This window comes from Ceratotherium simum, chromosome 13 (assembly GCF_057802395.1).
Source record: "Ceratotherium simum simum isolate JZ-2026a chromosome 13, ASM5780239v1, whole genome shotgun sequence".
NCBI lineage: Eukaryota > Metazoa > Chordata > Mammalia > Perissodactyla > Rhinocerotidae > Ceratotherium > Ceratotherium simum.
The window spans coordinates 46,224,939-46,241,418 of record NC_141912.1 but is presented as its reverse complement, the minus strand read 5'-3'; the positions used below and the strand labels follow the sequence as shown (position 1 = coordinate 46,241,418).

At 41.9% G+C, this 16,480-nt stretch overlaps 1 protein-coding gene and 1 non-coding gene across 3 annotated transcripts in view; one reads left to right on the top strand and one right to left on the bottom strand.

Moving 5' to 3' along the window:
* CLIC5 (CLIC family member 5) overlaps positions 1 to 16,480 on the top strand; it is a 159,462-nt gene that overhangs the window by 41,707 nt on the left and 101,275 nt on the right. The window contains exon 1 of one of the 2 annotated variants that reach the window (XM_004424061.3): positions 13,379 to 13,713. The exons of the other annotated variant lie outside the window; for it this stretch is intronic. Within the exon in view, the coding sequence (XP_004424118.1) occupies positions 13,651 to 13,713 (63 nt within the window). The 5' untranslated portion in view covers positions 13,379 to 13,650. Of the gene's footprint in view, positions 1 to 13,378; positions 13,714 to 16,480 lie in introns of those variants that run through there. 2 annotated transcript variants of the gene reach the window in all.
* Positions 10,418 to 10,523, bottom strand: LOC147915714 (U6 spliceosomal RNA). Its single transcript, XR_015554188.1, has one exon. It is a non-coding gene; the product is annotated as a U6 spliceosomal RNA (small nuclear RNA).

Sequence of the window (16,480 nt, the reverse complement as noted above, 5' to 3'; positions counted from 1 at the left end):
CGATGCACACGATAAAGACATCCAAGTACATCAGAGTTACAGAGGCCAGTGCTGGCTCTGCCACATTCTAGCGCAGGGAATTTGGATATGTGATTGTACCTCTCTGAATCTGAGTTTCTTGATTTTCTGAAAACGAAGATAGGAAGAAACATATCTGTTTTACTTTTTATAACTGCTGTTGTGATAAAATAAGAAATATCTTTGGAAATCCTATGCAAATATGATCATTGTTTGAAGACGCCTGGCAGACAGCCTACACTTAGTAGGCTTGAGTCAACAGCTGTCAAATGAACTGTGGGTAAATCACACTCATTCATTTGCTCATTTATTCAACCCGGTTATTCAACAAATGCTCATTGAGTGCCTACTCTGTGTGAGGCTCTGTGTTCATTGCTAGGGATAAAGAGAGAGTAGATGCCATGAAAAGACTTGGAGGCACATTAGTGCATAGTACGCAGTGAAAGAAGCCAGTCTGAAAAGGCTACGTGCTGTATGTTTCCAACTATACGACATTCTGGAAAAGGCAAAACTATGGAGACAGTAGAAAGATCAGTGGTTCCCAGAGTCTAGGGGGGAAAGGGAGATGAATAGGCAGAGCACAGAGGATTTTTAGGGCAGTGAGACTATTCTGTATGATACTATAATGGTGGATACATGTCATTATACATTTGTCAAAACCCATAGAATGTATACCACCAAGAGTGCACTCTAATGTAAACTGTGGACTTTGGTGTTAATGATGGTCAATGTAGCTTCACTGATGGTAACAAATGCACCACTCTGGTGTGGTATGGGGGAGGCTGCCCCCATCTGTCCCCAACAGTGGGGGGGGCTATGTATGAGTCGGGGCAGAGGGTATATAGGAATCTCTGTACTTACTGCTCAATTTTTCTGTGTACTTAAAACTGCTCTAAAAAACAGTCTATTTAAAAAGAAAAATAAGGAGAGAGAGAGTGAGAGAATGGATTGTGTATGCTTTATAGGCTCCTACAGCTTACTGGAGGAGAGAGGAATGTAAACAGAACTTCAAATGGCGATAAATGAGAAGTATAGTCATGCATGCACACAGTGTGAGCAAGCTCCTTCTCTTTTTATTGTTCTGATATTTTGTCTCCATTTGTGACAGAGGCATGTAGAGCTTCAGTACTGTTTATTGTTCGGACAGGACCCCCTTATCCTTTATTAACTGCAGGGTAAATGGTTTCCCAGTGATAAGCAGCTACCCTTTCCTGTGGCCTCTTGAGACAGGGGCAGGGGCTGCTGCTGTCCAGTCAGCATCCATGTGGGCAGGTGCACAGCATCCCTAAGACCAGAGGGGAGGAGCAGAGCAGTTGGTGTTGACTGGTGACCAGGGCCAGACCACTTTGGTGTGGCTGTTTTGCATCCCTCTGCCCATTAATTTGAGGACTTCCCGAAGGGAGCCGGGGTGGTGAGTAAGGCAGAGCTGAGGTCAGTGGTTTGACCCCTTGGGCCTTAATGTTGGGCAGCTCCATTAAGGGCATTAAGTCTGGCGTCTACTGATGCAATTGCCCTGCACTGTGTTAATGGGAGATAAATGACTGGGTCAATTTTCAGCTTTATTTATCCTGGGACTTAATTTTATGAGAAAAGAAAAAGTGACAATGGTTGGGTTTACAAGATACCAAAAGAGCAACATAAAAAAGAATGAATTTCATTTTGCTAAATTAATTTTAAAGCATTTTTTTTTCTTTGGGAGGAAGATCAGTCCTGAGCTAACATCCATGTCAATCCTCCTCTTTTTGCTGAGGAAGACCGGCCCTGAGCTAACATCTATTGCCAATCCTCCCCCTCTTTTTTTTTTTCCCCTTTTCTCCCCAAAGCCCCAGTAGATAGTTGTATGTCACAGTTGCACATCCTTCTAGTGGCTGGACGCCACCTCAGCATGGCTGGACAAGCGGTGCATGGGTGCGCACCCAGGATCCGAACCCGAGCCGCCAGTAGTGGAGCGTGTGCACCCAACAGCCAAGCCATAAGGCCAGTCCCACAAAGCATTTTTTTAAACATAAAATCACTTAGATAAAACACCAGCCTTTGGGAATGGGTTTGCCGTCCCCCACATGTCCAACTTGCTGTAGGTGCAGCCAATGAGCAAAACCGAGTATGAGGGACCTTGAGATGAAACACGTATACTGCAAAGGAGTCTTAGACTAATGTCTATCGTTTGCATAAGAGTGTATTGCAAACATTTCCAAGGTGTGTTCAACTGAAGAAATTATGAATAGTTACAGAGCAAACAGAAAGTGATTTGCTCAAACCCAACACACATTCAGTGGCACCATCATTATTTCTTTAAGCTGGAACTTTTTTCCTGAATGAAAACCTCTGGGAAGATTTTCTCCAATGATGTACTGAAATTACAAAGGTTGCATAATGTAATTACATAGGAAAAGGTGAAAATGTGACCCCACAATGTAGACCCCAAAGGGATACCATGGCAGAATTTAAGCTAGACCTTCAGTTCCTCAAGCATAAAACACTTTGCCCTACCTCAAGGCCCTCACACATGCTGTTCCCTTCTCTCTTCCCTTCAGTCTTCAACTGACTGGCCCCTTTTAATCTTTCAGGTCTGGGCTTAAATGTCACCTCCTCAGAGAGGCCTTTCCCATGGGAACACCCTACAAAGGAGATTCTCTCACCTTCCACTGTGATTCTTTAGCATTATAACCCAGATTCTCAGATATTTATCACAGTTTATAATTAGACATTTATTTATTCGTTTACATTTGCTCTATTTCCCACAACGAATTGCAAGAACCACTAGGCAAGGGCTGTTTGATTCCCCAAGATATACCCAGTGTCTCCAAGAGTATTTGGTGAATAATAGGTGGACAATAGATAAATGCATGTAAAAATAATAAATGAACTCCGGCCGTCGCATCTCAGTGAAAGAGGACTCAGTTGTGAGGCAGCTGGTGTGGACCCAAGTGTTGTCTCACCCTCTGATTATGGAAACTTAGGCAATGAGATCTTTTCTCAATACTGTCAGATTTATTTCAATTCTATTTTCCTAAAAACACATTGTGTCTACTCAGCTAGAAATGGTGTGCGGAGTGGGAGCCCCCACATGTGTTTTAGGCACTGTGAGCTTCTTGCGGGCAGGCGCTAGGTCTTAGTCATACATTTATCCCCTGCATTGAGCACAGTGCCTGGCACAGAACAGCTGACCAAGGTATATTTGCTGAATTTAATAAAAATGAGATTTTTCAAGTGCTTTCTGCCTTCTCCTTGGAAGAAGAAAATTGAAGCAATTCAAGGTAATACTCTGATTTTCTGCCCTCCAAGCTTTGTGGGAATAGGGTTAATCTTCCTGGCAGATCATGAAAGATTGCACAGTTGGGGAAAATATACAACAAAAATAGAATCAAAGTTTCGTCACTGAATATAGATTAGAGAGAACCACTTCTTACAGTGCTGCCGAAATAAATTTCTTCTGTATCTGCATAGCTGTAACCAGGCAATGACGCACAGAAGTGTTTTATTCTGTTTCTCTGAGATCCTAAAATGCAGATTATATATATATATATGGAAGTATATGGAAAGAAAAAAAGACTCATATATGGATATGTTCCTAGAATTCTAGAGAAGGGATAGACTTATAGTGCTACCCCAACTTTTAAGATTATTTTTAAAATAATAATAACAATTCGGGTTAGATCAACTCTGTCCATTTCCAAGAAGGAATTTATAATTTTATCAAATTCCTTATGTAGCTCAAAGAGCTGATACTATGACAGGGAGACACTCAGATAAAGGATGATGGTCATCCAGTGTGGTCGGGGTTATGAGAAAGTGTGTATTCCATTCTTTACCTGGGCGCATTTCTTGATTGAATGGTCCAGTAGCTGATCTTCAGCCTTTACTTCCAGACCGGGCCTTTACTATCTCTATTTACTTATTTTACTTTTCTATTAATTTAAACACATTAATTATAAAATCATACAAACTAGTGCTCATTTATTGAGGTCATTAAAAGCAGACACTTGAGAGTCAAACAGATCTGGACTCAAATCCCAGCTCTAGAGCTTTCTGGTTAGTTATGCTTACTGAGTAATCTGTGTGTGTCAGTTTCCCCCTCTGTAAAGTGAAGTAAAGATAGTAGCTACCTCATATATAGGGCTGCAGTGAGGAATTAGGTGCTGCCTTATGTATATTTGGGGAAAAAATAGCTCTCTGTTCTTTGTGGATCAGGCATTATATTGGATGCATTGTGTGTATTCATAAATAGAATTACTCAAACTTTACATAAACTTCGGGGAAGGTACTGTTATCCCCATTTAAAGATAAAGAAATTGAGGCTCAGAGGGGTTGGATGACCAGAAAGTAGCAGGAGCCAAGTCTGGAAATTGGAACTTCTGGATCTAAGCGCAGTGCTCTTTCTTACTATACTGTAAGATATTCTCTGCTGAAAAACAAAATCAATTCCTGGAAACACTGTTTCATGATTTTATTGTTTTATTCTGCAGCTATCTATGATCACCTTAAATCTACACATACGCCCTTTCTCTGTAACTTTGTCTGAACATATTTGTACTTTCATTTTGTATTTTAGCTCATGAGCCTGAAAAGACTAGATAGTGTTTTTACGAGGGTCTGGAACTTTAAAAATAATACTTTTTATTCATCTCAGGGTGTGCCCTCCTTTTTAAAGTGCATCAGTGTGTTGTTTCATGTCTGCCTTGCAACAACCCTGAGATCTTTTTCTATCATATGGACCATCTCTTGCCCACAGCCCTCTTTATTCTGTGCTGGTTCTAACTGTTGTGGATATAAATCTCCAGTTGCAAACATCAGAAAACCTAACTCAAGACAGTCTGAGCCAGAAGGAGATTTTACTGACCATCAGGACAGGGAATTCTAGGGGTATCAAGTTTCAGGCACAAAGAGATCCAGTCACTCAAACAATACATCAGAAGTTGGTTTTCCTCTCTCCATCTCTTGGCCCTTGTTTCCTCTCTGTTGGCTTTACTCTCAGACAGACTTTGTCTTAGTGGTGGTAAGATAGTGCAAGCAGCTCCAGGATCATATCCTAGTTTCTCCATAAGTCCAGCAGAAGGAAACATTGTCTCAAATATATTTCTGATAAAAGTCCCAGAATTGAATCTCATTGGATCCAAGTTGATTATGTGTCCATTTTCAACCAATCATCGTGGTCATGGGATTCCTTGCTCCCATTGGCCCATACGAGTCACCTGCCCACCCCTGAAGCTCCACTTGAACCTAACGGGCTGTGAATGGAGAAGGTGTAGATCCCCAAGGAAAATCAGGAGGGACCCTTTAACAAAAGGGCAAATGGATTCTAGTTGTCAATCATTGTAACAACCCTTTACTCTTCCTTTCAGAACTTTAATCTGCTTGATCCTGGGTATTTTCCCACTTCCCTCAAAACATTCTGCATTCTGCTCCCACCTATACAGATGTTGACTTCCCATCCCCAAAGTCTCTCACCTTGTTTCTCCCCCAACCCTGGTCCTCTTTAACACCATTCCCTTTTTTGAGTTATTAAAGGCTATCTCTAGTCAATTGAGATGATGAGGAGCCTGTTGGCCAAAAGAAAATCAGATGTGGATCAAAGTGAGCCAACAATATATTTTTTTTTAATCTTGTTACATGTGTTTATCTTGGACCCTGTCCAAGGTCTTTTTTTAAGTGTATTTGTGTAACAGTTGTATTTTTATGTGATCTTGCTGTGGCTATGGTATGAGCTTTGCCATTAAGTGAGGACGATGACCAGCGAAGTGAATCCTGCCAAAAATGCACAGTGATGCAACAGAACATGACCTCAGATCGCTTCTCCTGTCTTGTTTCCTATGGCTTTCGTTTTTCTGGGGGCAGGGTATTTTTTATTTTTTGTGTGCTACCTCTTGGTCCCTACTTCTTTTTTCAGCTCATCTCTGGCTGCCTCTTAGTTTAAGCGAGTAAAGGAGGGTTCTGAAATCCCCAAATCCAGCCATTCCTTATCCAAGACCAGTCATTCACTGATTCCACCAATTCAATAAGCAATTTCTAAACCTCTAGTAGCATCCCAACCTTCTCCAACTGCCACCTACTTCACATACACAGTAAAACATGGTGGTTAATAAGATGGGCTTACACAATGCAGAGAACTGGGTCAGAATACCAACTGTGTTGTTTATAATTATCCATGTGACCTTGGACAAGTTACTTAACCTCTTTAAGTCTTTGCTTCCTCATCTGTGAAATGGGACTAATAGCACCTGCCTCATTGGGTTACTACAGAAATGAAGCAAGCTAATAAGGGATTCAGAGATCCTGGCACATGGTGGGCTCTTAGTAAATGTTAACTGTTATTATTATTATATAACTCATTCCTATGTATTAGTTCAAAATTAGAATCTTTGTTAAAGTCTACACTGCAATGTCCATTTCACTGATGGCAGCCTATGAGTGACGTAAAGGCAGAATCCCTAGTGGAGGAGGTGGCTGTGAATAAAAGGGGTGCCAATTATTCATTAATTGGTTCCACCAACAATTATTTATTGGTGGAATGCCACTGTACTGGGAATATTATCAGTCTGTTTACAAGTTTAGCAAAGGACTGTCATGTTCTGTGGGTCATGCAAAAGAAACACAAAACTGGATTCCTCTCCTCAAGGAGCTTTCAGTCCTGTAGGAAAGACATGACTCAACCCAGAAGGAATAGTGCAGGAGTGAAGACGGCTCATCATCAGGAAGTGATATGCACATGGCATGTTCTCAGAGCATTCTAGAAAAAGCATGAGCAGTGCCTGGCACACAGTAGGCATCCCCAAAACACTGTTTAAAGGAATGAGTAATGAGTGAATCAATGAGATGAGTAACATTTGTTGACAAGGATTCTTGGCTTCAGGCCAGCCCACTCCTAGGCCTCTCCTTTTGCTGAGCATGAGCAGGTAGATGGCTGAGGGGACAAAGATCACTGGTAATGTTGGGCACACCCAAGGGCATGTTAGTTTATAAAGGAATAGATAGAACTAGCAACCCACCCCAATCCTCCTCACAGCGCAACCTGTGACCTCATGCAGGTGTGATCCCTCCAGGACTCACCTCCCTTTGTCTACACCCACTTGGTCCTCCTACAAAGACACAATGTAACTGGTTCTTCTGCAGCTGCCAGTTCCCTCAGCTTGAACCTGAAGCCCTTGGGATTGTCCTAGAGACCCTTTGTAGAGAAAAGAAGGGTGGAACAACACAATTCCCATAGAAGTAGCTGCTATTCTGGACAGAATGAGTAGGTTCAACTAAATCACTAAGTACATAAAAATCAGAGCTTGTAACTAATGATATGCTTATACCCTGGTACTGGATAGGTGAACGTTCCTGGAAAATCTCTCTATAATGGTCATCATTATTTCATAATAAACGTCCTTTCATCACATACACACTCTCTCAGTTTAAAAATGTTTATTTTGTTTTGTTGTATTTTTTATTTCAATGAAGGTTTGTTGTATTTTATTGACTATAATTAGGAGCACTAGATCTCATGGACTAGAGATCTGTTTTGTATTTCTGAAGTCAATAGTAAGATGAGGTCTGACGTTAAGGAGTTGAAGCAAAGAATGTGTGGAAAGGGGAATGTGGAAATAGAACCTAATGGCTTTACATTTTTTGAAGTTTTTTAAGCATCTTGATCATTTAAAAAAATTACATAGAGAAAATTGGCTTTTTTGGGTATATAGTTCTATATGTTTTAACCTATACAGGAAGTGTATGTAACCACCACTACAAACAGGATACAGAACAGTTCCATCACCTGAAAAAATTCCCTTATGCTGCCCCTTTGTAGTCAAACTCCTTCATACCCCAACACCTGGCAGCCACTGATTTGTTCTGCATCCCTAAAATTTTGCTTTTCCAGAATGTCATATAAATGGAATCATGCACTATGTAATCTTTTGAGACTGGCTCTTTTCACTAAGCATAGTGCATTTGAGATTCATTTATGTTTTGCACCTATTAATTGTTCACTCCTTTTTATTGCTAAGGGGTACAGCATTGTATAGAGGAACCACAGCTTGTTTATTCATTTACCCACTGAGGGACATTTGGGTTGTTTCCAGTTTAGGTCAATTATGAATTATGTTACTATAATCATTCATGTACAAGTTTTTGTGAGAACCTGTTTTCATTTCTCTAGGATAATACCCAAGAGATGGTAAGTGGGTAATATGGTAAGTGTATGCTTTATATGAAATTTTCAAACTGTTTTCCAGAATGACTGTACAAATTGCATTCCTGCCAATAGTGTGTGGGAGTTTCAGTTGCTCTGTATTCTTGCTAAAACATGGGATTGTCATGCGTGTCATGTATGTATATTTTAACCATCCTAATATGTATATTGTGGTATCTCTCTTTTAATTTGCATTTCTCTACTGAATGATGATGTGGATTATCTTTTCATGTGCTTATTTGCCATTGGTATGTCTTCTTCAGTGAAGTGTTTGTTCAGATCTTTTGCCTTTTTTTTTTAATAGTGTTGTTTGTTTTCCTATTTTTGAGTTGTGAAAATTCTTTACAAATTCTGGATACAAGTCCTTTATTTCCTCTTCTTTTGACTTCTGCGAGAGTGTATAGAATTGTTGTTATTTCTTTCTTACATTTTTTATTGAATTCATTAATGAAGATATATGGATCTTTGGTGGGGGGGATTTTCAACTATGAATTCAATATCTCTAGTAGATATAGGACTATTTGAGTTATCTACTTCTACATGAGTGAATTTTGTTAGTTTGTGTCTTTCTGGATTTGGTTCATTTCATCTAAATTTCCAATTTATGTGAAGAGAGTTGCTTGTAGTATTCCCTTATTACCCTTTTATGTCTGTGGAGTTTGTAGTGATATCCCATTTTTCATACCTGATATTGGTAATATATATCTTCTCTCTTTTTCTCTTGGTAAATCGAGCTGGAAGTTTATTAATTTTATCGATTTTTTACAAGAACCAGCTTCTAGTTTTATTGATTTTCTCCATTATTTTACCTTTTTTTCAATTTCATTAATATCTGTTCTTATATTTATTGTTTTATTCCTTCTTGCTTTATGTTAACCTGGCTATTCTTTTTCTAATTTCTTAAAGGGAAGCTTAGATTATTGATTTGAGACCTTTATTCTTTTCTAAAAAGAGCATTTCATGTATAAATTTCTTTCTAGGCACTGCTTTAGCTGCATTCTACAAATTTTGATATGTTGTATGCTCATTTGCATTCAGTTCAAAATATTTTCTAATTATCTTTGAGCCTTCCTTGTTGACCAATGAATTTCTTAAGGTGTATTTCTTAATTTCCAAATATTTACAGGTTGTTCAGATATCTTTGTTATGGATCTAATTGATTTTATTATGGTCAGAGAACATACTTTGTATGCTTTCATTCTTTTAAAAACAATAAGGTTTGTTTTGTGACCCAGAAAGTGGGCTATTTTGGTGAACATTCCATGTGTACTTGAAAATAATGTGTATTCTTTCGTTATTTGGGTAGGATATTCAATAAATGTTCATTAGGTCAAATTGTTTGGTTGTATTGTTTAGGTCTTCTACATTCTTGCTGATTTTTTGTCTACTTGTGCCATCAATTACTAAGAGACGAGTGTTGTAGTCTCCAACTAATACACTAATTGTGTATTAGTCTCTTTCTCCTTTTAGTTACATCAACTTTTGCTTTATGTATTTTGAAACTCTGTTATTAGGTACATACACACTTAGCGTTGTTATATCTTCTTTAGGAGTTGACTGTTTTATTATGAGCAAATATCTCTCTTTATGTCCGATAATTTCCTTGTTCTCAAGTCTACTTTGTTTGATATTAATATAGCCACTAACTTTCTTTTGATTCGCGTTTGCATGGTATTTCTTTTCCTATCTTTTTACTTTTAATTTAACTATATCATTTACATTTGAAGCATTTATGTTTCTGTAACAGCATATAGTTGGGTCTTAGTTTTTTTTTTATCCAATCCAACAATCTCCATCTTTTAATTGATTTGTTTAGACCATTTATATTTAGTGTAAGTATTGATATGGTTGGATTTAGTATACCATTTTATTATTAGTTTTATGTTTGCTCTCTTTTCCCCCTCTGTCCTGACTTTTAGATTATTTGAATATTTCTTGCCATTAGATTTTCATTTATCTATTGGCTTTTTCACTATATCTCTTTGTATAACTTTTATAGTTGTTGCTATATGAGTGGTTACAATATACATATACCTAACTTTCCTCAATCTGCTTAGAGTTCATAGTTTACCATGGCAAGTGAAGTGTAAAAACCTTACTGTATACATCTATAAAAGCTATATAAATCTCTTTACCTTCACCTTTTATGTTGCAGCTCTCATATCCTTGAATCTGAATATATTGAAAACTCCATCAAAATGTTATAATTTTTGCCTTCAACAATCACACAAAAATATGGATGTTACACAGATTTGCGTGTCATCCTTTCACTTGGGCCATGCTAATCTTCACTGTATTGTTCCAATTTTAGTATCTGTGCTGCCACAGTGAATACTAAATATGTTTTTGAAGTGCTTTTGTGGTAAAGATTTATCCAAAACTTGTACCAAGTTTGTGAAACTATGATTATTATTAGAAACAGACTATGATCAGGAAATTGTTTTTTTCTGGACAAAGCTAAAATTGACTCTAACTAATTATGCTTTGACACAAAGGGTACAAAACAAAGTCTTTTTATCTTAAACTAAAGCAGAATGTGGAATTAAAAACTAGAAATATGCACAGAAATATTTTATGACCAAAGCAGACTTTTTTTTGCAAGATGAAGGTTTATAACAGTAAAACTATCATTATTTTCAGGGAGGTCCAAATGGGAAGCATTATCTAGGAATTAAAAGAGAATTGTTCCATTTTCCAAAAAGCAGTGGATATTTGGAGAGGATGAGATAAAAGCTAACTCTTCTAGGTTTGAGATTAAGGGAAGTAGAGGTCATACCATACATTGCTTAGATCACAGCCAAGAAAATGATCACACGTGTAAAGCATCTTTCATAAAAAAAAAAAAAACCTCAAGGGCATTTTATGCATATAATTGTATTTACCTCTGCCACATTGCTATTGCAAATATTGTCCACACTCCAGAGCAGGAAAGTGATGAGTCTGTGCAGGACGCAGTGAAGGTACCAGTTTCCATCTGTAACACTGTCCTTCCCAGAGTATGCAGTCATTGGCTCGAAATGTACAGCTGTGAAGGTGACTGTCTCTCTAGAGGCTTTGGTGATGTAAGTCCGAAACCAAGGAGGAGGAGAGAGCAAATAAACCTCACCTTGATTATGCTATAGTGTACCATGAGGACTGCAAGCTGGGCTTGGGACTGCTTTCTTCAGTAAGAAGGAGTTATTTGCACTTGGAGTTTATAGGGAAACAGCCTGCCATAAAGAGCGATCAGGATACCTTGCCATCCTTTCTGCCTATCAGATGCCTGACCATTCAGGAAGGTTCAACTGAAGTGCCTTCCACTCTGTGAGGCCTTTTCCTCTACCCACTCCAACTGTGGCAAATAATCTCTCTACACGGTAACTTATATAGCCACTCCATCTGCCCAATTCATGTGGCAGCCTTAGTTTTCCTTTCATCTGACTATTATACTGAAATGGATTTTAATCTCCATTAAAACCAGGGCGGTGTCTTTGTTTCCCCCAAAGTGACTTACCCAGTGTGCACTAAGTTTGAGAGAGGCAGTTAGTTAAGTAGTTTAGAGCACTACTGGGTCTGTCTGGGACTCCACCATGTCCTAGCTGGACCACCATGTCCTAGCTGGATGACCAGGGGCAAGTTACTCAGATACTCTATGCCTCAGTTTACCCATTTGTAAAATCAGAATAATAACCCTTTTATAAAGATTAAACAAGATAAGATATGTAAAGTCCTTAGCATTTTTGCCCGGTACATAAATAAATTCTTATTTATATTATTAAGTGATCAATTTTTTTTCTTGTAAAGCTGTGAAACAAATATATATTTGTAAGTAAGGACAGACAGAGCACAAACAAGATTAGCTAAAGAGAATGCAAAGAAAACAAACAGAAGTTGACCAGATTCCAGGTGGAAAAGACTTAGTACCTATTTTTAAAAGAAACGAAGGCTGGGAGTGTAAATTGGTACAACCACTTTGGAAAATCATCTGGCAGTGTTTACTCAAGAAAAACATTCTCATACTCTATAACCTAGCAATTCCACTCCTAAGTATATACCCAACAGAAAAGTGTCCATGTATTCACCAAAGGATGTTTGATAGACAGACTGTTCACAGCAGCAGTATCCATGGAAATCATTAACAGGAAACTATGCAAATGTCCATCAACAGAAGAATGGATAAATAAATTGTGGCAATGAAAATGGATCATTTACAACTACACACAGCAGCATGGGTGAATCTCACAGACGTAACGGTGACCAAAAGAAGCCAGACATCAAGGTGTATATACTGTGTTTACTGTAAGATTCCACGCAAAACAAACCCGTACTGTTACAAGTCAGGATAATGGCTACCCTGGTGGGGAGAGGGATGAAGGTGGAGGACAGGTACAGAGGAGAGACCAGGAAGAGTTTCTGGGGGTGTAGCCAACATTTTATTTCTTCATCTGGTGCTGCTTTTTCACGGGTGGGTTCAGATTGTGAGCATTCATTGAACGGTACACTTAGGACATGCGCATTTTTTCCGCTTGTGTATCATACTTCACTAAAAAACGAACAGAGAAGAACAGAGGTGAAATAAGAGTAGACGAGAATAGAAAGCAAAAGAAAAGAAAACGAAAGAAAGGGGAAGAAAAAACGAGCCCAGAAGGTTAAAAGTCAAGGATCCTTGCCTCCGGCTGCACCTGGCCGGGTTGGCTCACACCCTGTACTTACAGGACTCTCCCCTCTCCCCCAACCCCGCCCTGCCCTACTCTATTTGCCCAGCACGAGGATGGCAGACGACCTGTTTTCGGGGTCCCTTCCTTCCCTACCCCGCTCCCCACAGCCCCTCCCCGCTCTGAGCATTGCTAAGGCGGGGGGGGGGAGGGGGGCTTTCCTAGTGGGTAATGCCGGTGGTGGAGCAACTTGCAGGACCTAACGCTTCGTTAGCGAAGCATAAGACTCAAGCATCTCTTCTCTTCCTCTTGCCCCCGCCTCCCTCTCCCTGGCCTCTTTACCTTCCCCAGTTCATCCTCTGGGCCTCGCCGGCGGTGCGGCGCCGCCCTGGAGGGTGGCGGGGCGGGGGCCGGGCCGGGGCGGAGGCTGCGCTCGCGGGATGCCCCTCCCGCCCCCGCCGGCTGACCCCGCCCCGCGGCCGCCGGCTATTTTGGGCGCGCTGGCCTGAGACCGCCGGATCGCCGACAGGCGCGGATCCTGTGACACTTCCCTGCAGCCAGCCTGCAGGCACTTGTTGCTCCCAGGACCTGCTGCCATCCCTGAGCGCACCTTCCCCCCTTGCCACCTGTCCCCTCATGTGATCACTCGGGACACTGATCTCTCAGACATCGCCGTCCCGGGCTTAAGAAATAGATTAGAAGAAAAAAATTAAACGCCCCTCTGAAGAGGGGCCCCGCCGGACAGGAGCAGGAGCGCAGAGCACTGGCCCGGGCGCCGCAGAGGTGGCGCCTCCCCGGCCCGGGACGCTGGCCCCGGGCGCCGACGGCATGACGGACGCGGCGACGGCTAACGGGGACGACAGGGACCCCGAGATCGAACTCTTCGTGAAGGTAGGTCGGCGTCCGGAGCCCGCAGCACCTGCTGCGCCTGCAGCCCAGCTCACCTGGCTCACGTGGCGCGCGCGGCCCGCGCCGGGATGCTGGGACCTCCCCAGGGAGGGCAGCCCAGCCATCGCGGTCCCCTGGGTGGCCTTTCTGCAAGCCAGAGAGCCTCGCTGCGGGGCTCCCGGGCCGAATGCAGTCAGGTGCAATCTGGCAGTTGGCTGTCTTCTTGGAGAGTTGGCTGGCAGTTTGTCACACCCGCCGCAGGACAGGCTGTCACCGCTGCGGGTCCAGAGCCCGACCCAGCGCGATTTTGGCTTGTCCTAAAGGGCATCTCCAGGTGTAGGGAGGTGGCAGGAACCTGGCTGGACCCGTGAACCTTTCTTCTAAAATTCAGGGTGGTGGGGGAGAGGGAGGGGAGAGAACAGGAAACTTTACTGATATAATTATCTTTGGCAAACCAAAATTATCTTTTCTTAAATTCTCCTTTCTCTCTTTTACTCAGAGCTACTAAAAGAAAGCAAAAGGAAATAAAGATGTTGTCTTGCTTTGTGACCTGCAGAGCAGAAAACACTCCGTTCGCCGACATAATTATTGTCATAATCGTGATTCTGCAGGGTAGTGTCAGGAAATGCTACGGGTTTGCCAATAGCGGATAGTTCCCGATCACCCTGGGGCGCACTGGGCTGAAGGGGCACAGTGGAACAATTAAGTCGCCTTGTTCCCCGGGCAGAAACAGTCTAACGTCAAAGCTGCTGCACTTCGTTTGCAACCCGTGGGAGGAAGGATGGAGGCCAGGCGGCCTTTCCCGGTTCGCTGGTGTAATAAGAAAGAAACATTTGATCGGTCCTGGGTGCCGACACCGCAGAAGCGGGGAAACCTGAGGCGGCAGGAAATTTGTCCCCAGGGAGGTGCAGAAAGAGAGGCCAGGACTTGGGGGAGGGGAGTCGGCAGGCCACCTGAGTGCCAAAACCTTTCACAAAGTGGGAAAAACCTTGGAATGCAAAGTGTCCCTAGAAATATGCTGGTAACTGAGAGGGGAAGAGTTCGTGGTGCCGGTCCAGGGGCCTCCTGGCTGAATTTAAAAGGCACATTTATTATTTGGAACCAGGAAGATGTTATTTTGGCCAAATGATCCTTATCTACAAGTTATTTAAACAAATAGATTTTCAAAAAAAAGTATAAGATCTGCATAAACCTTGGTAACAATGTTTTGGTCTTTGGTACCTTTTGACACCTAAAAAATAAGTTGTGACTTATTTTACACTCGGCAGGTGGTCTGTCCTAGTTGGCCCAGCCGACCACAAAGGTTTGTTAAATTTCCTCTGCTAGGTTTTACATTCCCAGGTTTATTTTTCAAAATTATCAGTAGAAATTACACCTGTCATTTCGTGACACTTGATTTCCTCAGCCTGTTTCTCTCCCCTCAAATGTGGCTTCTCTTGTCTTTACCTGGTTTCTGGGACCCCTCTGGGCAGGATTTCTGGGTCCTCTGGCAGACACAGGTAATGAAAGAGGTCACGTCCTCTCTGAGGCTGGGCAGTGTTGGACCGAGGGCGGGCAGGGGTGCCCTGAATCTCAGCACCCACGCCTGCTGTCCAGGGAGTGAATAGGGAGAGCTTTAACAAAGCAACGTCTTGCTGCTCTCCTTGAAGAAAGCTATTCTAGGACTTTCTCAGACTCCCTGGGAGCAAGTAGTTTCACAGTGTCAGGTTCCTGAAAGATATTTGAAACACAAATTGACTCTTTAGAGCCAGAGGAGCTCTCTGCCCCACTAGTAGGGGTGGAGAGCGATTCTACCTGCACCTTTGGAATTTCATGTTGGCAGCTTTGGAAGTCTTCTCCATTTATATAAAAAGCTCACTGCACAGCCTCAGTGCCCCCAAAGAATTCTAAAATGCCTGTGTTGTCGTTTGCTTTCTCCCTAAAGGAAAGCAATCTATGAGAGTCAGGCAGGCCTTCACAGTGAGCGCAAAACCCAGGTTGATGGAGGAACAAAAAATCAGATAGGACAGCTCTTTTGATTTTTCCCCCCTTTTTGAGCATCTGGTTAGTAATTATCATTTACAGGGGCAAGTAAAGGCTGAAAATAATTGTGAAATAAAGCGCTGCCCGGGCTTTGAATGGTTTCATTTTAGGGAAGCCATGTCCTGATTGACAGAATCAGGCGTTTCCAAAGTTTGAAGTGACTCTTAGCTGTATGATTGCCATAAGGAAAAAGGCCTTCCTGTTGAAGGTGTCAGGTGCCTGAGGCACTTTCCGCAGGGCTGGACCAGTTGGCTTCTAGGGAGACTCCCAGGCAGGCAGGGCTCCACCCAGTAAGAGGTGTGATGTGGTCATCCTCAACACTCCCTTCCCCAAGCCAGCCCAGCTACTGGGCGTGTCATTCAAAACCTCAGTCATCCAGGGAGTTTCAAGGACCTATGATTCTGTCCCACACCAATTGATAATCACTATCTGTTACTGCTGCTGCTGCTGATAATAATTATAATAAATGGCAGCATTTTAGCCTTTATGAGCACATTCAAATACCTTATCTCCTTTGATCCAGCATCCTTGTTCATGAGCACTTGGGTGAAACACGAAGATAACAAATAAACATGACTCACAGGGACCTGGGGAGACGTGATGCTGTCAGAGCACTGGGTGAGCTTTAGTTTGCTCTCCTTGTAACACCCTAGGGCAGTAAGAATGATGACTAGTCTCGTTTCCTGGTTGAACAACGTATGTGCTCAGAAAGGGTGTGTGAAATGCCCAGAAGTAGGTAGTAAATAAC